At 33.6% G+C, this 24,894-nt stretch overlaps 1 protein-coding gene across 11 annotated transcripts in view; it reads left to right on the top strand.

Annotated features, from left to right (window-relative positions):
• LOC145241503 (short transient receptor potential channel 7-like) overlaps positions 1 to 24,894 on the top strand; it is a 979,843-nt gene that overhangs the window by 667,314 nt on the left and 287,635 nt on the right. For all 11 annotated transcript variants that reach the window (XM_080104523.1, XM_080104524.1, XM_080104526.1 and 8 more), the window contains one exon: positions 2,692 to 2,779. In XM_080104523.1, coding sequence (XP_079960649.1) covers positions 2,692 to 2,779 — 88 coding nt within the window. The remainder of the gene's footprint in view (positions 1 to 2,691; positions 2,780 to 24,894) is intronic.

The following is a 24,894-nucleotide window of genomic DNA, read 5'->3' as shown; positions in this document are numbered from 1 at the left end:
GAAGGGAAATATGCGAATACAATGTTCTTTTTCGCCATTTCTTACAAATAAATAAAAACTGACAAAAAAAAACGCACGTAGACACACACATTCGTCCATCCGCAAGTCGACTGAATTACATTGATAATTGATGCACTGCGACTTGCGATTCCCTTGCAAAACGTAGCAACGCTCTAACCTGCTTCCAGCCGCACGGCTATCTCTGCCGATTCGCCTCCTACACGTGTCCAAATAAAAATATCTTCGTCCAATGGCGGCCGACGCCTATAGTAACCCTAATCGTGAGTTCATTCAAAAATATATTCTTTACATTTACACGATTACCGACGAGATTTAAGCTGCACAAATAAATAGACGGAAGAGCGGTTCAAATAAAAACTGTGATTTCATTGGTGGAAACGGAGTTAGAGGAGCTCGTTCATTGGTCGGTCGATTACTTGGTCGTTTTTTGATTGTCGGATGGTTGATCTATTCAAGTTATCAATCCCACCTCCGTTTGTAATAAACGCTCTCCAGGCTACCTCCATGCCATTTCTCACAGAACAGTATATAAAGAGCGTTTTTCTTGTTAAGAAAATTAATACAATTTAATACGGAAAAATTGAAGATGTAAAGAAAGTGAAATATTTGTCTGTTTTTGGAATTACCTACTATTAATTGTTTATTTATATGAAGAAATCATTCCTATTATACGTAAATAAGATAAATATTATACGTAAATAAGATATATACATTAATATGTATATATCTTTAAGTGGTTTATATTTAAAGAAGGCTCTGTAATTGTTTAAGGTTGTATACTGGACATCTTTTATGGGTGTGTTATCCATTAAATTGATCTCTCTCCCTTCTCTTTCTCTCTCTCTCTCTCTCTTTCTATAAATCTATTAATCTATCTATCTCTATTACACGTACGAATGTACATAATATCTATATATTTACGGATGTACTTTTAAAGCGACCATGTTCAGAGTGACGTACGGAGCAAGAACGCAGTATCTTAAGACAACAGGCATAAAGTCATTTCGGAACAAAGGGAGATAACCTAGAATTACCGGACGCAAAAGAGATGACACACAAGAGGAATTAGAAAAAAAAAGTTATGAAATGCAATCAAAATAAACGTGTACGAAATAACACAACATGCAGCCGGATATTACCCGAATGCAATTTTGGAAAATATGAAAATATCTACCAGGATTAGATCACTGAAAATATAATTACAGAAAGAAATTTTTTAAACACATTGTTTAAGTTTTATATCACTAAAAAGGAACTGCGGATTATTCACTAAGGCATTCGGATTTTTAATTGAGCAACGATTTTTTTCGTGCCATTCTTAAATATAAAAAAAATCAGCTCGTGAAAATTTTACAAAAAAAAAAAAGAAGAAATATTGACCGAAAAAATTGAAAAAAAAAAACAAAACAATTTTAATTGTGAAAAAACTAAAGTCATTGGGATTTTAATTTCTTCTCAATTTTTTTAACACGTTCACAATGAAGATAGCGTAAATTTGCAAATATTTAAACGATTTGTGTTTTAATTTTACAACCAGAAATTGTTTATTTCTAAACATTATTGCAATGCTGACAACATGTTAAATTTTAGGGAAGAAATATCAACAATCGGTTCCATAGTTTTGTTTGCCTTTAGAAATGGATAAATCTTTTGATAGAAAAATCCGAGGAATGTGCATCATATAGAAGAGGAATTATAGCCAAACAATAGTTGATGTACATTAACTTTATTCCGCGTGTTTTTTATATACTTTGTTTAAACCAGACGTAATTGTGACTCAACGGGTCACAAGCACTACGATTATTTATTCTACTTTGATTTTATTAAAAAATTCATACTCTGACATAGCTTTTCTAACTAAAAATAATAAGCCAAGCTACTTTTGTTGTTGTTGTTGTTATTATTATTATTATTATTATTATTATTATTATTATTATTATTGGTAGTAGTAGTAATATTGTTGTTGTTATTATTATTATTGTTATTATTATTATTATCATTATTGGTAGTAGTAGTATTGTTATTGTTGTTATTATTATTATTATTATTATTATTGGTGGTAGTATTGTTATTATTATTATTGTTATTATTATTGGTAGTAGTAGTAGTAGTAGTTGTAGTAGTAGTATTGTTATTGTTATTATTTAGATGTATTATTTAAAACTATTGTTTATTATTCTTATTTATAATGAGGAGACTTTTAGAAATATTAGAAAGCGGTTGAATGAACTTAGAAAGAGAAATATATAGATTGCTAAGAAAGAGATGGGCAACGTACCGCTAATTAGCACAATTAAAACGGAATTTTATTTTAAACATAACTCAGTCGCAGAACTAAAGTATAGTTGAGCATGCATTTTGTGTCATTAAAGAATATATATAAAAAACGTTAAGGAAATAAACTTTAATAAACTAAACTTTAGTAAAATTAATAATCAACATCGAAAACGGGTGTGATTTAAGTCAATCGACAATATTTGTTCGTTTATTTTTTTCACATTTTGTGCTTCGTGTTTCATTTCTTTATAAATTGGTGACGTTTTTGACTAATATATTACCGATGTATATATCGACTGAAAAAATGCCTGATGCTTTGAATATGCAAGTAAAACTTGCTAATAAGACTTTTCTCTCTTCTGTTGTCAATGAAAACGCCACCACCACCACCAGGAACCTGGACTACACGACAGTGGACAGTAAACGTTGTTCAACGATGCCTTCCCAGGGTTCGCTTTTCAACAATTTTGAAGATGTTCAGGTCAGTTTTCACCTTTTTATTTCATTTAATTTCACTCTTTATTCAATTGTTTTTAAAAAGTTTTTCATTATTGTTTCGAGTTTTGTCGTGTTTTTACTAACACTTGCATGCTTTTCTGCTTTTTTATTATCTACTTTGATACAAATACATGATTTTGCAAAGAAACTGAAAAGGTTCAAACGTAAGAAATAAATTGAAATCGGATCGTATAAAAACTTTAGCATTTCACTTAAACATTAAGATAATTATTTTGTTTAAGTTTTTATAACAGAAATTTTTACCGAAATATAGGGGAAGACGGCACTCCTTTTCATTGATGGCTCCACTTTGATTCCCACCTTACAATGCTGAGTGCTTAGAAAAATTATAAAGTAGCATTATTTGAGTCTTTGGTGTGATTAGAACAAGAATCGAACCACGGACTCTTCGTCTATCAACGAACACTCGAACCATTATGCACACAGATAACGGTCTGCAAAGGAAAACACTTTTAATACGTTGTTAGAAAATAATACTAAAAATCGGAAATTTAAATCTAACAAAAATAAGTGTATGAAATTTTTAAAATATGAGTTAACTTGAAAAAAGTTTAATTCCATTAGTGTATCGTTACTTTATAAAGATGGTCACTATTTTTTTTAATTATTTGCTTGAATTGAGATGTGAATTACATATTTTTTTGAATTGAGATGTGAATTACATATATTTTTAATTGAGATGTGAATTACATATTTTTTTTGATTTGAGATGTGAATTACATATTTTTTTTGATTTGAGATGTGAATTACATATTTTTTTTGATTTGAGATGTGAATTACATATTTTTTTGATTTGAGATGTGAATTACATATTTTTTTTGATTTGAGATGTGAATTACATATTTTTTTGATTTGAGATGTGAATTACATATTTTTTCGACTTCTTTTCCTAAATGTTGTTATTAGATGTTTCATGTTTACTCATGCAATGTCCGTTTTTAAGTATTTTATTTAAATGTCTTTTTAACGCAAGTTTATTATAGATTTCTTCATGCGAGGAAATATTATTTATTCTCTTTGCGATGGATTTTGGGAAACACACACACACACACACACACACATATATATATAAATATATATATATATATATATATATATATATATATATATATATATATATATATATATATATATATATATATATATAAACAACTGCACACGACGACTAAAATTACTAGAAGCAATACTTATCAAAAAGCTACAGCTCTTTTTAAAGCGAATCTCATTTAACACCGGGACAAATATACTAACAGTATTTAATAACTAACAAGAAACTAAATAAATAAACTATAAAATAGGAAAATCGAAATTACAAAAAAAATAAAAATAAAATAAAGATAATTCACCCCAACCCTCCTGCACCCACCTATATAGCTAATTAAAAAATATATAAATACACCAAGCCTCAAAGGAAAAGAAAAAGAAAACAACAACAATCTCTCCTGATGGTAATCAGATGCACCAATAGAAAACGCTTGAGAAAATAATGGCTGAACAACAACTTTTGAGTGCCATTTTATATATAGATGCCTGCTGAAATTAAAAAGAATGCTCGGCAAATGGAAAAGATGTCCAGAAAGATCGGATAAAAGAATAACTATGTCATGTTCAATCAGACGAGCTTGAATAATGACTTGCTGCCTATATATATATAAGCACGTGTGATTCTTGCGTGTTCTCTATAGAAATAAATGGTTACTGGATCTATATAAAATCTAACGGTGTATTTTTATGTAAAATTTACTAGAGATACAATGAATGTCTTCTCAAATCTGTAAACGCACTCTGTTCGGGCTAATTTCAAAGAATTCCTTTTATATGGAATTTAAACATGCATAAAATCCTTCACGGAAGACAATGGAAGTGGTCACGCATCTCTAAGTTGCATTCTATTATGAACTCGCTTAAAACTTACATGAATTAGATTTAATGAAATTTCAACTATGTGGAAAAGACACTAATTCAGACAGTTTTCCACAGTTTCAGCTTCTTTGGACTCTATTAGAGTGCAAAACGAAAATAAGGGGACAAAAAGAATAAAGAAAATAATGTGTTTGATGAGCATAGTGAAAAAGTGCCAAAAAGTGCCCGATACTAAAGTAGCTAATAATAGAACTGGTGCATATATATATATATATATATATATATATATATATGTGTATGTGTATGTGTGTGTGTAGATGAATTCGATATTCCACGTCTATATGCTTTTACAGGTATATTTTCATAATGAAAATTGATAGGTTGCTGAATCATGAAACAATGTCGTATTTTTTTATAATTTTATTTTTATGCTTCAGTTTCAAAACTTTGAGTTCTTTAACAAACATTACTGGAATTATACAAAAATAAAAACATCAAGATCGCTTGGACCACTATACAATACACATTGTAGGCTCCATTGCACAGTAGAAAATATCACTGGATTATTTGAATCAATTCGGAATACAATTCTGGATTTTGTTGCTATTTTCACGATTCTAGATTTTGTTGCTATTTTTATGATTCTAGATTTTGTTGCTATTTTTATTATTCTGGATTTTGTTGCTATTTTCTCGATTCTAGATTTTGTTGCTATTTTTATTATTCTGGATTTTGTTGCTATTTTCATGATTCTGGATTTTGTTGCTATTTTCATGATTCTGGATTTTGTTGCTATTTTCATGATTCTGGATTTTGTTGCTTTTTTCATGATTTTCGGTTTTGTTGCTATTTTCATGATTCTGGATTTTGTTGCTATTTTCATGATTCTGGATTTTGTTGCTATTTTCATGATTCTGGATTTTGTTACTATTTTCATGATTCTGGGTTTTGTTGCTATTTTCATGATTCTGGGTTTTGTTGCTATTTTCATGATTCTGGGTTTTGTTGCTATTTTCATGATTCTGGGTTTTGTTGCTATTTTCATGATTCTGGGTTTTGTTGCTATTTTCATGATTTTGGGTTTTGTTGCTATTTTCATGATTCGGCCGATGTTTTTTTCAAGCTTCTTCACATACATTTTTTTGAACTCGAAAATCTGATTATATCGGACCTATAAGTGATTTTTGTTTATTTAATTCAAGATGGTAGATTGTTCTTGTTCTGCCAGACATTATTATTGTTATACTTTGTTATTATCACCTTTAGAATATAGTCCCTTAGAAGTGATTACTACTCAACTTTCTTGACCGTTGACCCTCGAGTCTATGTGAACAATTCTAGCGTGGATGTGTGAAACTTTAAACCTATTCTTCTCTAATCATATTATTATATATTTTTTTTTTTTACAATCTTGCAGTATTAATAACTTTTGGCACAATAATAGCAACTTTTTTTTACCTGATAATGACGAAAGAGAGACGATCTACTCCGATGGATTAAATAAGGTTCAGTTTGAATTTCTGTTTAAGTTCATAAGATTCACGTATTAAAAATGATGTACCTGAACAAGGTTGGAGATGACATCGACGGAAACGTTGCATAAACAACACCCAAGGTGGAAAGAGTAGTCTGACAGACCATATCGTTATAATAATTTTAAAAAGTCAAACACTTTAAAAAAATACTATGAAGATTCCATTTCAGCAACATTGTGTATGACTCTATTTACAATTATATATATATATATATATATATATATATATATATATATATATATATATATATATATATATATATATATATATATTACTTTTCGCGCATTTAACACTTGCATGCAACGATGACTGAGCGGTAAAAAGTTTCGATTCGAGGCATTCGGTTCTAGGATTTTAATCGTTCGGCCCAAGCTATATTTATACCATCCATACTGATAATAGTTGGTGAAAATGAAATGCGTATATGCCTACGGATATTAACAATATTTGTTTATTGAAAATAATCAAGCAAATCGCTAATTTTTACTTTTATTCCGATATTTATTTGGTTTTGCAAATTCAGAATTTCTTGATTCAAACAATTTGAAGCTAATCTCAACGTGTGACAATTTATAAATTACTTCATATAATAATTTCATTTAAATATAAAGTTGCCTGATTGGATTTTCAAAAGCAGGCCGAATTATTATTTAAGCCGGCATATCAAAAGTTACACATAAAATCATTTAAGCTGACAAATATAATGTCGCTTCTGACGAGCCAATTTTTGTTTGTTATTGCTGTACCATGTTATTGTTATATAACATTTCTCGTTTCAATTTGTTTAAAAATCGTGTAATCTGTTATTTGCTCTATTGAAAATAAAAGGATATAATTAATTTTTAATTTCATAATATGATAGGAATTGTGTACGTAAAATTTAAAATCTGCAAATCAAAAAAGACAAAACTAACGTAACTTTACTGTATCCTCGACGACGCTGAGTAGGCAGTTATGTAAAAAAAAAAAAACTCGATTTAATGTGTCACTCTATAAGAAATGAAATCCATAATCGATAATGAGACATTTCATATCAACAAATTATTATTATTATTATTATCATTATTATCATTATTATTATTATTATTATTGCTGTTGTTGTTGTTGTTGTTGTTTTTGTTGACCTTTAAAATATTCGCCGCCTTTATCACATTGATTTCGAAGGCATTTATCGATATTTTTGTGTTCAAGTGTGAAGAGGAAGAGATAAAGTGCGAGGAAATGGAAGAAAACGAGAGTAAGAGAATAGGAGAGAAAATGTAGAATAGGGAAAGAAATAGAGAGGAAGAGAATGAGAGATAAAGTGAGAGGAGATAAGAGAGAATGAAAGAGAATAAAAGTGAAGAAGGAAAGATTTAAAAAAAAGAGAAAGGAAAAAGCATTCCATTGATTGAATTGCAGATACATTCATTAAATGCGGAACCTTTTACTAAACGTTCACGAAATCAAATATGAACCTATTTATTTGCGAACAAGTCACGTAGATACGGCGAAGGTTTTTCTAAAAACATTCACGTATGAAATAAATATACTTTGTCGACACGCCCGTGATAGTCATTTATTAGACAATAGCAGTTATTCATCCATTCTTATACTGAATGTGAGTTTCAATTAATCTAATAAATCTTAATTTCTCGTAATTGAATAATTCACACATATCTGCCTTAGCTATGTGTTTCTCACGTTTCTTTATACCAATGTGGATTCAATCACTTCCTTAATGTCTATGGTAGCATTTAGAGAAAAAAGCGTCCCTCTTTCCATTATTCTTTTTGTTTCAAACAAAGCGAAGTAACCCTGTATTCATAATTACAGAATCAGAATATTTTTTAAAGCTGACGTCCGTGTGATTCCAACCTGATTAATTATTTTTCGGGGGAGAATTACATAAATATTTAATCTCCTTAAGAAAATGTTGCAACGATCCAACAAAACAACTGACAAACCAAAATTAAATATTGATTTTAGGAAGAAAACTATCGATGAGAAACTCGACAAAAATACTGATTTATGTCATATATATATATATATATATATATATATATACTTTATGTAAAATTTAAAATGTTTAGGTCAAAATTTGGCTGAGTAATTTGATAGAGACAACAGAAGTCAATTTTTTTCAACTTTGACTTCAATATTGACCATTTAACATTTGTTTGGAGTTCAAATCAAACTAAAAAGTTGGATCCATCTCCAAGTAACATACATGTAAAATTTCAAGTGTTTAGACCCAAAATTGGCAAAGGAGTTTGGTAGAGTTTTCAAAGGTCAAATCGTTGAACTTTAACCCTTGACAGCCAAATTTCTGGCCGAAACCGATTAAAAAGATTATTTTTGCCTTACAGTCTGTAAATTAAAAATATTTCCTATGGTCACTGAGTACTGACCGGTGTCCTTTCAGTCAACAATCATAGGTGTGTGTGTGCGTGTATGTGTGTGGATGGGTGTTGATTGAAAGGACACCGGTCAGTACTCAGTGACCATAGGAAATATTTTTAATTTACAGACTGTAAGACAAAAATACTAAATTCTCAAGTACCTTATGCCATAAAAACCAAAAGATGGGATGGATAGAGAGAAAGGGAAATGAAAAAGAAGATGTTTATTATCTTCAAAGACCTCACTTGTCCTCTCACCGATTTATGACTCCCACCCAGGTTACATTCTAACTTTACAAACGAAATAGGAAAATGTTTTTTGATTGAAATATCAGTTTTCGACGGTAATTCTTGGCCTGAAGACGTAGTCCCCCAACGCGGGTGATTACAGAAACATGTATGCACATATGTAGCCATTAATGTTTGCATAAATAAATTCAGTATATAGCTTCTGATAACCTCTGTTAATTAAACGTATTTAACGTAACTTTTAATCAATTCTAGTGTGATTTCAATAAAACAAAAATAGCACAGGTATCCGGTGTGCAGAATAAACTTGAAGATTAAAAACTCCCTCAAAATATCTTAGTATTAATGTGTTTCTACATCCCTCGTCGTTGCCTCTCTTTCCCCTCTTTATATCTCTCTTCCTTTCCCTCTCTTTCTCCCTCTATTTCTGTTTCTCCCTCTTTCTCTCTTTCGAATACAACTGATTAAATATAATAAAAAATACAGAAAGAAAAAATTGTTTTATCTAGTTCAAGTGTTCTCGCTGAAACAAAAAGAATTAAAAAATTGTTTACCCATGTCAAGTCATGCACGAATTTGATCTACGCTGAGTGGATCAGGGTGAATATCGTGAGTTCCATGTTCAGCATCAGATACCAGAATTGGAACCGTGGACTTTTGTTTTTCATTCCTCAAAGGCTGCATCGGAAGTGCTAGACTCTTCAGGAGAAATCATTCTTCGTTATTTGGTACAATCTGCATGCTGTAATCTGGTGTGCTAGTCTTGTCTTAGTTACACTCGATGCAGACAGGTAAAACTCTGATTTACCAAATGAGTCAACCTCTGCTTGCACGATGGTACTGGTCCACTAACTGTATCGTAGCAATGTTCTTATTCGATCTCAGTGAAGCCATTTCTATATGAAGCCCTCCGAACATGATGATAACGAACTTGTCTTCTCCATATTCTGGCCATTTCTATTGTATTGTTTTGCAAGTCAGTAGCGATGACAGGTGTCCGACGCGTTAAAAAATGTCACTGTATCACGAACCTTCGCCATAACATGCTTGATAGTTGCAACATAGGCATAATAGCCGATATGCTCACTTTAAATGGACGGCTATTTTTCTGTACTTCATGATGGGTTGACCATGTGATGCTGACTGATCAGTCACATTCTCAGTGAGGAAGAAGTCCTCCAACCAAAAATATTCTTCTTTCAAATGTGACATAATCGATTCTGGTGCTGGAAAGGATTGGCTTGCCACTGGAGGAGGAGTGGTGTTCTTGGTGATGCATGCTGGTCGAATATTGGGGTATGTTTCTGGAAGCTCTGGAAGATTTTTAACCTTTATTTTTAACTCCAAAAGTTTGAGAAGCTCACGTTCATTGCTTAGATTGTCAATGTTTCGATGTTGACTCGCTTGTCCCGTGAAAAGATATGTGAACTGCTCCAGTCGAGAACAAATTCTTCCTAAAGATTAGGGGACAGATTACTCCATCTTCCCTGTGTTGTGAAACACCTGCTTCTCCTAAATGTGCTGAGATTTCTAAGACTCGATCATATGATATACTGAGACCATTTTGATGAAACATTTCTAAGATTTCTCTATTCCTCGTCTTAGCAAGCACATACAAGCCCATGAAAACTGTAAAATGTGGTTCCTAGTCCTTAGAATGCCTGTGAACATATGTTTCATCTTTGTATTTGGTGAAGCAGTTGTACTGTAGCAGTTAATACATCAAGTCCGATTTCGATACTCCGTGCTGGAGTTGAGACGATGTTTGCACCATGTTCGATCTTGCATACAAACTGAAGCAGTGATGGTGGCACAGCGTGTTCTAAGTCTTTGTCATGAAAATTGCTGCTGAAGTTCGATTTGCGATGGAACATTTTCTTTATTATCTCAGCAACTTTTGCTAGATGGATGGCTTTACCATAAGTGCATGTTTCTGATAGGATTGAACCTATATCAGCTTCAAAAGTCAGCAGAACATCTCGTCGTTGAAGATTTGCTTGCGGCTTAGGAATATGAAAAACAGCTGGTTCTTAAGCCTAGTAGGATGAACATCAGGCGAGTCAACACGAAGCCTCAACTTGTAAAACTTGGTCAAACCAGCAAGCTTGAAAATTGGCGGTTATTTACTATCGTTGGCATTTTTCATCTCATAGAAGTAGGTGACTAGTTCATAGAAAGCAAATGGATAGGCTTCCTTAAAGTGTTCCTCTACTTTTTCCCCATTAGGTATGCTCGTTTTCGGTTGGACAATGCCACCAAACATCCAGTTTCTTCTTGTGTTATTACATCTCCTGCACTTAGTTTGACAAGAAGTTTTTTATCACTGAGTGTTTATTATCCTATTCATTTGCATTACCATTGCTTCTTTACTCTTCCCTTCTTCAGTTTCGTACAAAAAAGTGTATTTTAACTTCTTGGACCTTTCGTGGTATCCCACTTCTTTCACACTCATCACTAGAACTTACATGACTTGATCTGTTTTCAGCTCTATGTAACTTTATGTTGTTGTTTATGTTGCAACTCTCATGATTTTGAGCCGTTTTTTTTTCAAGGTTTCCTCTATCTCAGATCCTTTGTCAAATCTTGCAAGGTACTGATTTGACGTTGATTGGTAGTGCATTCATTGAGTGAAACAGAGGAATATTCCTTGCCAGCATCATATATCCATCTTTACCTTTTCTGGTTGGCTCGGAGAGATTTTCGATCTTCTTTCTTAACTTCTTGACATATTCAACACTTGCTTCCGTGTGTTTCTCATGATCTTCTAGCGTCTGGTGACGATAACGCCCAGGGCCGAGGGTTTATTCTTATGTGTCCATGTAGTAGGCACTTTTCTGTATGAGATACAACTAGGTTCTTGCATCGCGCCCTACTCCTAGTCCGATCGTTCATACAGTGTCATAAGTCCCGTGCGATCTGTACATTATCCGGATAACTAAAACTTCATTATCTTTGGTTCGGCTCTCTCGCGCCGGCGCATCCTTTCCATTCAGGTGCGGCTGCCTTACTGATCTGGGGTTGATTACACAGCATTTGGGATATTAGTCAATTGTTGCGATATGATGCCATAATACACAGCTGACACTGAACCCCATGTGTCTTGGTAGTGCCTGACAATCACTTCTTTGAAACCTTGATCAATGTGCATGTGAATGTTTTGGAAGTAGATATACTCCATCACACACAGAAACTTTCTGTGTGCTACCCTCATCTGGTTTAGCCCGCGAGTCAACGTAGTTTACCAGGGTGTGGCTGATGCCGTGCACTCTCATCTTCTTGGGCCATAGATAAGAGTTCGGTCAACGGTGAGGACCAGTGTCAATAGTCCATCTAATATATCTGGCTGACTGCTAACATAAAAGTGCTACCTTTACTACTACAACGTGCTATGTTGTAAACTGCAAAGTACTGGTAAATAATGAGAATTATGCTAAAATGCTTCATCCATGTTATAAACAGGAAAATATGCATCAGCAAGTTGGAAAATCCACACTTAAATTATGTAAGAAATCCACACTTAAATTATGTAAACCCGATAACTACAAGCGTATATAAGGAAAACATCCAACTTTAGGTGGCCATTTTGGCCGCCATCTTAACAAATGGCCGCCATCTTGAAAAATGATCACCATCTTTGATGTTCAATTGGCCAATCGGTTAGATTTGATTAATATTCAGTTGTGAACAATTGTGCCAAATTTGATGCTTTACCATTATTTTCACAATTCCTCTTATAAATTAATCTTATCTGCCCAACTAAACTGAATTCAGCAAGCAAAATGACATAACTATAAGATGCCGTATAACTATATGCAACACAGAAAGTGTCGCATACAAGAGAGCGAAGATACAATGCACATGTTCGACTTGCATGGCAGTGAGATGTGTTCGATTTCGAAACATAAGAACGAAACGATCCTGTCTGCAGCCCATCGGATGTAGAAAATTTCAGATTTTATTAAAAACTAAAAGATATTACGTCATACAACGGCTCAACTGGCACGGTTATGTCATCCGCAGTCATCTGAATCACTCAAAGTGTTTCTCACATCGATGTTCAAGACCGCAAGGTATGCTGCATAAAATATGAGGAGGATCAATTGATCTAACAACAGTATTAAGGCAGATAATAATAATAATAATAATAATAATAATAATAATAATAATAATAATAATAATAATAATATACAGAGATATACAGATGGAATCCTGCAAACTAAAATTGTATAACTGTAAGTTAACAACTCCTGCACCCCTACCCCCCTATTTTTTGTGTGTCGCCAAAAATTGACGCAACACCAAATAAACGAGGAGGATGGAAAGACCGAGGAGAGAAAGCACAAGCCAGACTTCTATTGGATGAATGCAAAGAGAACTGGGAACTTGGGGAGGCGCTTTGCCACCCAAATTCTAGTGAAGACCAATGAAATCAACGGTAAGCGGCTGTTACGATAACGCAAATTCCTCTGCAATAGCTATCAAAAGAGATGGAGAGTACTCAAAATCTGGAGAGATTTGTTGTCACTCAGACTCCAGAGAGCGCCACAAGAAATCTTTGATGATGGCTTGTGTGAAAAATCATAGTGAGAAAAAAAAATAATAATTTAAGAAAAGAATGGAGAAGTAGACTAGTAAGAAGAATGTGTGAATGACACAAGCAAAATACAGGAAGCAGCAAAACTAGAAACACGAAAAGAACAAAGGAAGAGAAGCATCTACATGAACGATTATAAAACAGGCCAAAGAAATGACACGCAAAAATACGTCGACATGGCTAACAGCACAAAAAAAACAAGTTTCAAAAAAAGTTTCAGCAAAAACCTAACAGCCAGCCATGGTTCTCTCCAGAATGTGCTGCTGCCATTGCGCACAGAAATCACTTTTTCCACTGCTTCAAACGTAATAGATGTATGGAAACTAAAGCCGTTTTCAGGACTGCCAGCAACCATTGTAAGAAAGTAATAAGGAACGCAAGAGAGTTGTATGCTCAATCTGTTAAGTCCAAAGTAGCTGAGCAGCGGCTTGATTCCCACCAGTTTTGGCAAATAGCAAACAGAATCCTGAACAGAAGCGTGTGCTCCATCCCAACTATTATCAATGGACCTGAGGTAATCTCGTCAGCATCAGACAAAGCCAAACTCTTTGTCAAGAACTTTGCAGCTAATTCTACCCTTTGCGACCAAGACCGCCAACCTCCAATATTTCCTCCTGTATCAGAAAACACGCTATGTGATATACGTATATCTGTACGTGATGTTGCGAAGCTAATCAAAAACCTTGATTCCAGTAAAGCAACTGGCCCTGTGGTATTCCAATTATAGTACTCAAAAAACTTCAACCTGAACTAGCGCCCATACTTACAAAACTGTTTAAACGTTGTCTTAAGGAGAATAGTTTCCCATCTCCCTGGAAAATCTCATCAGTATGCCCTGTATTTAAGAATTCAAGTTATCGCTCATCCTCCTCTCAGTACAGGCCAATAAGTCTCCTGTGCGTCATGAGTAAGTTGCTAGAATCTGTGTTAAATACAGAAGTAATCAAACATCTCAACAAAAATAACCTTCTTAGTGACACTCAATATGGTTTCTGTTCTGCTAGATCTACAGCAGATGTCCTTACAGTTATATCGCATAGGATTAGCAAATCTCTCGACGGTGGCAATCTTTCTAGGGCAATTGCTCTTGACATATCTAAAGCCTTTGATAGGGTATGGCATAAAGGTTTACTTCATAAGATCGCTAGCTATGGTATAGCTGGAAAAGTCTTCTCAATTATTAAATCATTTCTTTCTGATAGGTTCATAAGAGTAGTAGTTGAGGGGCAAAAATCAGAAGCTCACAGTATTAATGCCGGTGTCCCTCAGGGATCCATCCTGGGCCCAACTCTTTTCCTGATCTACATTAATGATCTTCCAAATCATATCCTTACATCATTTGTAGACATTTCTGCTGACGACACTACCATTTATGGTACCACATCTAAGACAGTAAACGACCAAGTTCTCTCCAATTCTCTCTCCTCTGATCTTGAGCACGTAGTACAATGGGGAAAGGAGTGGCTGGTTACTTTTAATGCATCTAAAACCAAGCTTCTCTCTTTACATCATCAACATTCTAATCCACATTTGGCATCAATTGAAATGAATGGCTCTCGTCTTCAGGAGGCCTCAAGTTTTGACAAGCTTCTGGTCTTGACCATTACTCCTGATCTTAAATGGAACACGTATATCAAATCTGTTGCCAAGGCCGCTGGAAAAATGGTGAGATCTTTCTTTCGATCCGGTAGATATCTCACTGCTGATGCTATTCTCTATCTATATAAGAGCCAGGTACGTCCAAGGATGGAATACTGTTGCCACATCTGGGCAGGAGCTGTTAGAAAGGACTTGTCCTGCCTTGATAGAGTTCAAAATAGACTTCATAGCCTCGTAGGAGATGTCCTTTTCTCCTCCTTGCAACCTCTATCTCACAGAAGAGATGTTGCGAGTTTGTCTCTGATGTATCGTTATTTTCATGGAAAGTGTTCAACTGAGCTTCAATCTATGGTCCCCCCTCGCCAAACTTTCACAAGAAACACTCGTCTAGCTGTAAACACTATCAATAATTTCCCCCACTCTTTATCTGTGCCTAAACCTAAACGTAGATTCCATGAACAAAGCTTCTTTCTTAGAACTGCACGCCTGTGGAATTGTCTTCCGTTTTCCTGCTTTCCGGCTGACTACAATATGGTTGTGTTCAAGTCTAAAGTAAATAAGTTCTTGATGAGCCGTTCCATATAAGTTATCAAATTTACCAAATTTTCATTACTAATGATTACTATATTGACCAATTTCTACTGTACACTCTTTAACCCTTATCCTTGAGTGGCCTCTGGGCCTTGATAATGTGGTGATGCCTTTGTAAAAAAAAACAAAAAAAAACAAGCGATATCAAAGTCAGAAAAAGCAATGCAATTGTATATGCATATTTTGTGGATGATATAATATGGGAATTCAGCAAAATGTCCCCCCAATACAAAAACAGTTGACTTCTAAGCCATGTTAGGTTCAGTATCAAACAAAACAGTATTATTCGAAATAAGCTTTTAATTGGCAAAACTTGCAGATGAATACGAAAAGTTAAATGCAGGAATTGTGAGAGATTCAGTTTATTTTATAGAGTGATTCTGGTTTATGATTGGTTGGTAGCAGAGCGTGGTTCCATCTGGCTGGTCAGTTCTGATCACTCATGTTTATAAATATAACTTTCTCATTCTTTGTAACCATACACTCCTAGTTATGGTCCTTGTGCCATATTTTGCTTACGTGGAGAAGCAAATAAATACCTACCCTCCTAGTTATGCCAAAAAAATTGCTACAACCCCCTTTTTAGTACAATGGGAAGGTCTTTACAGTTTATATTTTATTAAAATATAAACTGTAAAAACTAAAAGAACTAAATTTTATTTTATTTATACTTTAAAAAGTCATGCATGTGAAAAAAGCAATGTTAATTTTAATTTTGTTATATATATATATATATATATATATATATATATATATATATATATATATATATATATATATATATAAAATGGGTTAATAAATTCCAACGAAAATGTATATTTAAATAAGGAAGTAGTCACCAACAATGTGTATTTTTAACATTATTTTATTATTTCGTGTCTTGGTTTTTCATTGAGAATTATGTTTGGATCATTGTAATTATGTTTTTAAGTCATTGAAATCGTTTACGCGCGTTTCAGACGGTCTGTGATGCGTCCTCGTCAGAAATTATTTTCAAATGTGTAAAAATGGCGATTTTCGTGGTTAATTTGAAGTTTTTCCAAGAGGTGGAGGCTTGTAAGTGTTTATTATTCATTGGTATGCTGAATTTTTATTGCTTTTTTATTTGGCTTGTCGAAGGAGACGTTGACCTCGCTGTAGTCGCTATCTCTTTCTGCTAATGTTTTTTTCTTTTCCTTTAGGGTGGGGTAGTGTGTGTGTGTGTGTGTGTGTGTGTGTGTGTGTGCGTGTGTGTGTTTGCTTTTAATGGTTTGGGAATGTGTATATTGTTTTATAGTATTTTGGGGTTATTTGCTTCCTTAGGAAGGCGGCTGTGGTCCGAGGTCGTTACTAATATGTATGTGTGGGGAGGGGGGACTGGCTCTTCTGAAATAAGGGTAGGGTGCTTTCATTCTATTTTGATATTTATTTTTTGGATTCTTGGATTTTAGTATTGTGATTTTTCGTTTTAGTCTTATATTATGTTTGTTTAGAAAGAGGGGTGTATTTAAAATAGGGGATTTTTTAATGTTTCTATTTATTTGTCTCCCCATGTGGGTATGGCCAGACCCAGGATCGGTTCCTAGTGTGGGGAAGATTTTGTTCCCCAGAGGGGGGCATTGAAGGGGTATAGGTATGGGAGGGGGATGATAGAAGGGATGATAGTCGTTTCAGTCATGAGGGGGTTCTCCTCCACTGACTGAGGAGGGAGCTAGGTGTTGGAACAGATATTATACTATGGTTCTAGGTGTCTCCTAGTGTTGTTGGTTTCGAGGTTAAGTAGGGTTGGTATTGTTCAGTGTGTTGTATTAGAGATAGGGGTGTTATGTCTGTGTGTGGTTATATGCGCACACGTGTGTGTCTTTTAATGTGTCGGTTCTGATTTATGTGTGGGTGTGTATATGTGTATGTATATGGGTGTGCATGCGAGTGTACCTTGCATTTCATGTTTTTGTGTGATGGTATTAGGTTCTGTTCATTTCAGGAGTGAATCTGGTGATGAAGTTTTTTCCTGTGTAAGTAAATAAAAATAATTGTCTGTTTGGAAGATTGGCATTATTTTGAAGCTGTTTCCACTGCATGTGTGTACGTGTTTTGAAACATAGAGGTGTCTGTTATCTGCAGTTTTGATGTTGCTCTTATGTAATGCCACTCTATTGCTGAAATTTTTGGTGGCGCCTATGTAGGATTTGTTGCATGTTGTGCATCTTAGTGCATATACTACATTTCTGGAGGTGCAATTTAGATCCTTTTTTATTTTGAATGTTTGTGCTGGGTTTTTTTAATGTGTATGTGTTACCTTCTATTATTATGTCACATACTCCACATCGCGGTTTGTTTCATTTTGTAACTCCTTTTGTAGTATGTGGAACGAGTTTTGAGGAAGTTAGGATGTGTTTTAAGTTTTTGGGTTGGCGTTTGCTTTTTATTATTTTTGTTGTTTTAAGTATGTTGTTTAGTTTGTGGTTCTGATTGAGGAGGATAAGGTTTTTTGTTATCTGTGTGAATAGTTCTGGGTTGTTTGTGTTGTGTGTAGAGACGTATGCTAGAATTTGTTCTTTGTTGTGTTCTTTTGGGGTTCTTAGTTAGTCTATTGGAATTTTTTAAGCCAGTTCAATACCTTTCTGTATTAGTGGTAGTGGGTATCCTCTTTTCCGCAGTGTCATTTGTAGTTCATTCAGTCTAGTTGAACGGAAGTGTCTATCTGTTACTATGGTGCAGACTCTACGTGCTAGGGAGTAGGGTATTGATTTTAGACAGTTTTTAGGATGGTGGCTTTTGAAGTGGAGGCATTGTTGAGTGTCTGTGGGTTTGTGGTAGATGTCTGTGACTATGTTTTTGTTTTTTATTGTTACTAGGATGTCTAGGAAAGGTAGTTCTGTGGGGCTTTGTTCTAGTGTGAAGTTTATTTTTGGGTGTAGATTTTATAGCAAAGTGTGGAGTTCTTTGATATCCCCCACGAGGTTCTCCAGAGGATAAAGCAGTCGTCTAGGTATCTTTTCCAAGATTTTATGAAGAGTGTTTTTATATTGTGCCCGTACTTTTGCTCTATCCTTTCATAAAGAGTTTCTTCTAGGAAGGCGAGTGTGAGGGTGGCATATGTCGGTGCCATTTTGGTACCCATTGCTGTGCCTAGTATTTGGATGTAGTTGTCATTATTGAATTGGAAGGAGTTTTTATTAAGGATTATGTCGATGCTATCAATCACGAATTGTTTATTGAATCTGGGGTGTAAAGTCTGTGCATGTTTGTCAATCCAATATGCGATAGCTTCTTTTCCTAGATTGTGTGGGCTATTGCTATATAGGCTGCTAACATCGAATGTGGCTAGTATAGTCTCATCGTCCACTGTTTGTGGTAGAGAGCTAAGGAAGTGTGTGTTATCTCTTACAAAACTTCTGACTAGATTGGTGAAGGGCTGTAATAGTATATCTATTAGGTTGCTAAGTCTGCTTGTTGGGCATGATGGTCCTGCTACTATTGGTCTAATACCAAGACACGGAATAATAAAATAATGTTAAAAAATACACATTGTTGGTGATTACTCCCTTATTTAAATATATATATATATATATATATTATATATATATATATATATATATATATATATATATATATATATATATATATATATATTAAACATAGACTGAGATGGAGTGGATATGGTGAGCTCGCCGAGGGAAGACGTCTGGCTCAAAAGCCTAGATTGAGATTTAAGTATTGTGTAAGATCCACCTTAAAAAATGTGGGATTGATGAAAGAACCTGGGAGAGTCTTGCTTTGGATCGTGGAGGGTAGAGAAGGACCTTGCGGGGGGGGGGGCAAGTTTGAGGTTGATCGACCCCAGTATGAGCGGCTGAAGCGCGATATCCAGAAAGGGAGAGTGAAAGGAGCCGTGGATGGGAGGGGGAGCCAAATTGGTGTGGAGTGTGAGGTGTACGGAAGAATATGTCTTAGCAGAGCTGGGCTGGTGAGTCACCAGTCTACTCATCGGCGCAGTGGGCCGGAAAGCAGTCTTGAGTTGCCAGAGTTAACCTGTGTACACTGCGGGCGAATGTACAAAACGACAGGCGATTTGAAACGACATTTGATCCTGCATAGAAAAGAACAGCAAAAACGTGCTTTTAGTGGTGCACATGTCTGTACAATGTGTGTTAAGGATTGCCAGAGTTTAGCAGGGCTTAAAAGCCACATTCGTGCAGCCCATCACTGAATGTTTTCGTGTTTCTATATACCTTTCTTTTTTTTCTTCTTTTTTGTGCTATATCGAGTGATGGCAATGTTCGAAAGCGAATTTGCTGCCATCATATATATATATATATATATATATATATATATATATATATATATATATAAAGAATTTTAAGTTTTTTTAAAGTATTTTGTTAAGTGAAAGTTTTAGTATGTTAATTTCTTTAAGAAAAACAAAATGGTTGAAGCTTGCTGCCTTATCTAGGATTTATTATTCATTTTGTTCCCAGTTGTTTAAAGTTAAACTCAAACAAGTTTAGGAATAAAACTAAAAACAAAATTTTACAAATACAGTGATTTGTTAAGCTTCCGCACCCAATTTTATTTGATTTTGAATCTCTAGGAAGAGACGTAATATAAATATCACAATCTATCGGGACATTTAAATAAGCATTTTATATCAATTTGATGGATGTTAAGGTTATTCTGCGATGCGAATTGCAATAAAATTTTGATTAAGGTTGTCGACGGCGCTAAGGTTGAAAAAATTCTATCCTATAAATTAGATAAAATCATTTGGCAACAAATTTTGCTTTATAATGTCCAACGCTTGACGTTGTAGTTATTTTTGTAAAAACCCATCGGAAATAAATTAAATTTCTATCCGTTGGTGAGAGACACTAACGTATTATTTTCTGTTAAAGTGTCAATTTAATTTTCATGGCCACTTTCCACTGTTAGTAATTTTCTGAATTAATTGCATGAATAAAGCTTTTACTTGGTAATTTTGCAAATTCTGGATTACTAAAAGAAAATCATGCCTTTTTCTATTTATTATTGGATATAGTTCTGACGTGGTTTCGACTTACATACCGTTGTGATGATTATTAATATTTTTGTCGGTGTCATCGTTTACGTTGTTGTCGTCGCTAGATGCATGAATAGAAGATTGTGAAGATGTTAATAACTAATAATTACACATCAAACTTATTTTGTAGTATTTTTCTCAGAAAAATACTAGCTATGCCGAACTACCATTGTCGTAACTTAGAAATTGACTCTCTTCACTTTTAATATTTAGTTTGCTTTTCTTACCTATGAATGCGAAGCAAGTTGAACTGAATATATGCATTGTAATTAAATTCGTTTGTTTTTAACCGCAGAACGCTTCATATAGAATTTTGCTTAATTTGTTATTAAAAGATCAATTGCGTATATATGCGGCCGCCATGCATCTATTAAATTTACATTTGCGCCTTGTTTAATGGCAGCTTGTACAAAAATATGTTTTGTTTAAACGTTGGAATTAAAAGAGCGTTTATCAGAATATAGTAAAAAAAAAAAGTTTCCGGAGATTTTAGCATCACCGATCTTCAAAACTATATTACTTAGTCGACTATTCTCGGTTAGCCACACAAAGCGTCTTTGGGGGTTAAAGCTGGAATCAAAATTGAAAAAATCAGAATCCGTCGTGATTACATGCGTGGTGGCCTCACAATCTACAAGAAAGTTGTTACTATTCGTTGAAGTGTCAAACGTACATAAAAATAACAATGTTCACTAGTGGATTTCTCTACATTTTTTATGGAGTCTCCTTGGAAATTTTTGTATCTACATTGAAATTTTTGTAGATCTTTTGAAATTTTTGTATGTACATTGAAATTTTTGTATCTCTTTTGAAATTTTTGTATCTCCTTTGAAATTTTTGTATCTCCTTTGAAATGTTTGTATCTACATTGAAATTTTTGTATCTACATTGAAATTTTTGTATCTCCTTTGAAACTTTTGTATCTACATTGAAACATTTTGTGGTTGGGTCACAATAATGGCAGACAATGTTTGTCTTTTTGTTGGGAGAAAATAAGTTCTTTGAAAAATGGCGTTTTTTATTTGGGTAAAAATTGATTTTCTTGGTGTTTTTTTGTTGTTTTCTTTCTGAAAACGTTTTAATTTTATGCATATTCTTTATTTTCCTTCATCATCTTTTCGGTGTCTTCATAACCCCTTAGTCATGGGTTTTCACTTTTGTTTATCACGATTGTAAACGACTTGAAGTCGTCTGGTAATCCTTTCAAAACCATAAAAATCAGTTATTTTTTCGTCAGACATTTTTAATGAATTTTAATCTGTAATCGACTCGACTTCTATACATTTTAGAGACGCCCGGTCTGTATATAAAGAGATAATTTGGGGTTTTCTCATCGATAAATAATGCTCTTTTAATATATTCAGTAATTTGCAACAATTAGCCAAGGCTTCTCGCATTACCAGAAATAGATTCTATCATTTAAGCACTGTATCAATTCGGTAAAAAGTTGCGTTTTTTTCTTTCCATAAATTCTGTTGTTTGTTTTTTTTTAATTTTCAGGTTGTGGCTGAATGACTTTTGTGCAGTTTTTGAATTCTGTAAATAACACAAGCATTTCACAAATAGAATTTCAATCAATTGAAGTAAACTTTAAGTTGTAAGTCATGTAAGAATAGAAAAGAAATGTTGTTCCAAACAAAATGGCAGTATCAATCCATGAAAGCTTTTGATTGTAAAATCTCGTAAAGACGAAAAGTCATATGCAGGAAGTCTGAAAGATTCAGTATATTTTATGGGGTGATTTCGATTTCTGATTGGTTAATCGTAGAGTGTGGTTCCATCCGATTGGTCAGTTCTTATCACTCGTGTTTATAAATATAACCTTCTAATTTTTGTAAACATACCCTCATAGGTGTAGCCAAAATATTGGAACAAAAACGGATATGAGTGCGTGTGAAAATCAGTGCAGTTAGAAGTATGCAAGAAGCTGAATATACAGACATTAACTGGAGACAGGATTGGAAAACGAAATGTACATCGCCTGGAACATGGACAAACTCATCCAAGTAAGGATATTAATAAGTCAATAAGAAAAAAAGTCGAAAATTTCGCTGAAGTGATGTTAAATCCGTGATGTAAAAAATAAGCATATCTTTTAGTATGCATTACAGTTTGGTGCATACTTTGGATTATGACTGTTATATATATATATATATATATATATATATATATATATATATATATATATATATATATATATATATATATATATAGAGAGAGAGAGAGAGAGAGAGAGATGAGATGAGAATTAACTCGCAGTACTTAACAACTTAATTGGATTATCTCCCTTCAAATCATCCTAAGCAACGGCATAAAAACATTTTTCAAGTAAAATAACTATGAATCTTCAGACAGTAAATAGATTAGAACACTTCACCCGAAATGTCCTACAAGGTTTATATATATATTCAATACACCCATTTTACTTTATTCTCATATTCAATCAAATTCTAAACCGGAAATGGCATTATATCCATGTACCAATAGAACGATAATATATAAACATTACTTGCCACTAATACGAAACTAAGACTAAGCGTAATATCTTTACAAGGTTGTTACGGCCATAATATAAATATAGGTACCAAATTTAAAAAATTCTTTTTTCAAAAAATCAATCATCGGGAAATAAAGGAATTTAGGAACCCAACAAACGAGATATATTTAAAAACAATGTTTTCTTTTTTAAATGGCTTAGGGCTCCCCGTAAAAACTTCACATAACTCTGTTCTTAAATAAGGATACGAAAATTAGGCGACACATTAATATTTAAATGGGCTTTCCCGTAACCACAACCAAGATAAATGTTTCTCGCATGCTTTTCCCGTTAGGGATTCCCCCCTCCGCCTTTTTTTCTTTCTATTTCAAAAATGCCACATTGCCTAAAGTGTGTTTATTCATAAAGTCTGAAGAAATGCTGGGTTTTGAAAATTTTCAAATGATACAATGCTTGAAATTGTCGAACTGGACATTGAAACAATTGTAACGTAAAATGAAATACACTTTTTGTTGCCATCAGCGCCTTGTCTTGAAGTCTTGATTTTGCACACACAGTATATTAATGCTCAATTATGAAAATGTGATAATTTTGTACCTTAATCCTTAAGTCAACCATTTTTGGCTTAAAACGTATTGGTATATGAAAATTTACTGAATTACACGAACTCAGTATATATATATATATATATATATATATATATATATATATATATATATATATATATATATATACAAGGATAGATCCAAAAATAAAGTCTCGCATATTTCAATTTTAAAGTTGAAGAGCTACGAAGAATAGAGGTGTACTATTAAAACGAGCTACGTTTTGGCTTCATTATTTATTTTTCTACATAGTCACCACCATTCTCAATGCACTTTTGCCAGGAATACAATGACATGTCTCTACTTTTGACGCACGTTCATGACAGGAGTTGTTTTCTAAGAATCTCATACCGTCAATGTCTGCAACAGGTCATTGATACTTAAGTTCATTCATCATAAAAACGCATTTTGCAATCCCCTTTATATCTATTAAAACAGAATTAAAAATAGGAGGCATTACTTTTGGAACGCTCTCCCATATTGTATGTGTTTATTTATATATGTGTGTATATGGACAGAGTTAAAAAATTTTTAGTAAATACTGATTAATTCTTTAATGAATGATCATCGTATAAAAATGCATTAAATGACTTTATTGTAAATAAGGTTTTTGTATGCATTTCACTATGGGTGAATATCTCGGTTTATTATTTTTTAATATATATATATAAAGAGAGAGAGAGAGAGAGTGAGAGAGAGAGGGGGAGAGAGAGAGTCATCCATATACAGTACTGTTTCGTTGTATCACAACTCATTAGACTAGCACCTTTCCGAAGTTGGGAATTGAACCGACACCCATTGCGTTGATAGTCGGCAGTTCTACCGGTGCCTGTCTGAAAGGGCGAAAATATAACAGAGAAACCTCTCTATAGTAAATGGTATTCAAAAATTGGAAGTTTCAAATAAAAACTTACTCAATGTCTTGTGAAGTTTAAATATTAGCTGCGTTTTTATTTTTCATTCAATTCTTCGATGTTAACTTTTTTTTAATATACTCACTCAGTCTTTGACTATGGCTATAAGACGCGTGTTATACTGGAAATGGGATAAGATAGCAATTTAATTGGAAGTTTTTAAAACAAAATACTTTATATCTATTTTAATACTAATTCATTAATGTTGAAA

Source organism: Euprymna scolopes, chromosome 20, assembly GCF_053919585.1.
Source record: "Euprymna scolopes isolate OS-2025 chromosome 20, ASM5391958v1, whole genome shotgun sequence".
Taxonomy (NCBI): Eukaryota; Metazoa; Mollusca; class Cephalopoda; order Sepiida; family Sepiolidae; genus Euprymna; species Euprymna scolopes.
The sequence above is the reverse complement of the archived record's forward strand: the minus strand, read 5'-3'. Positions and strand labels throughout refer to the sequence as shown.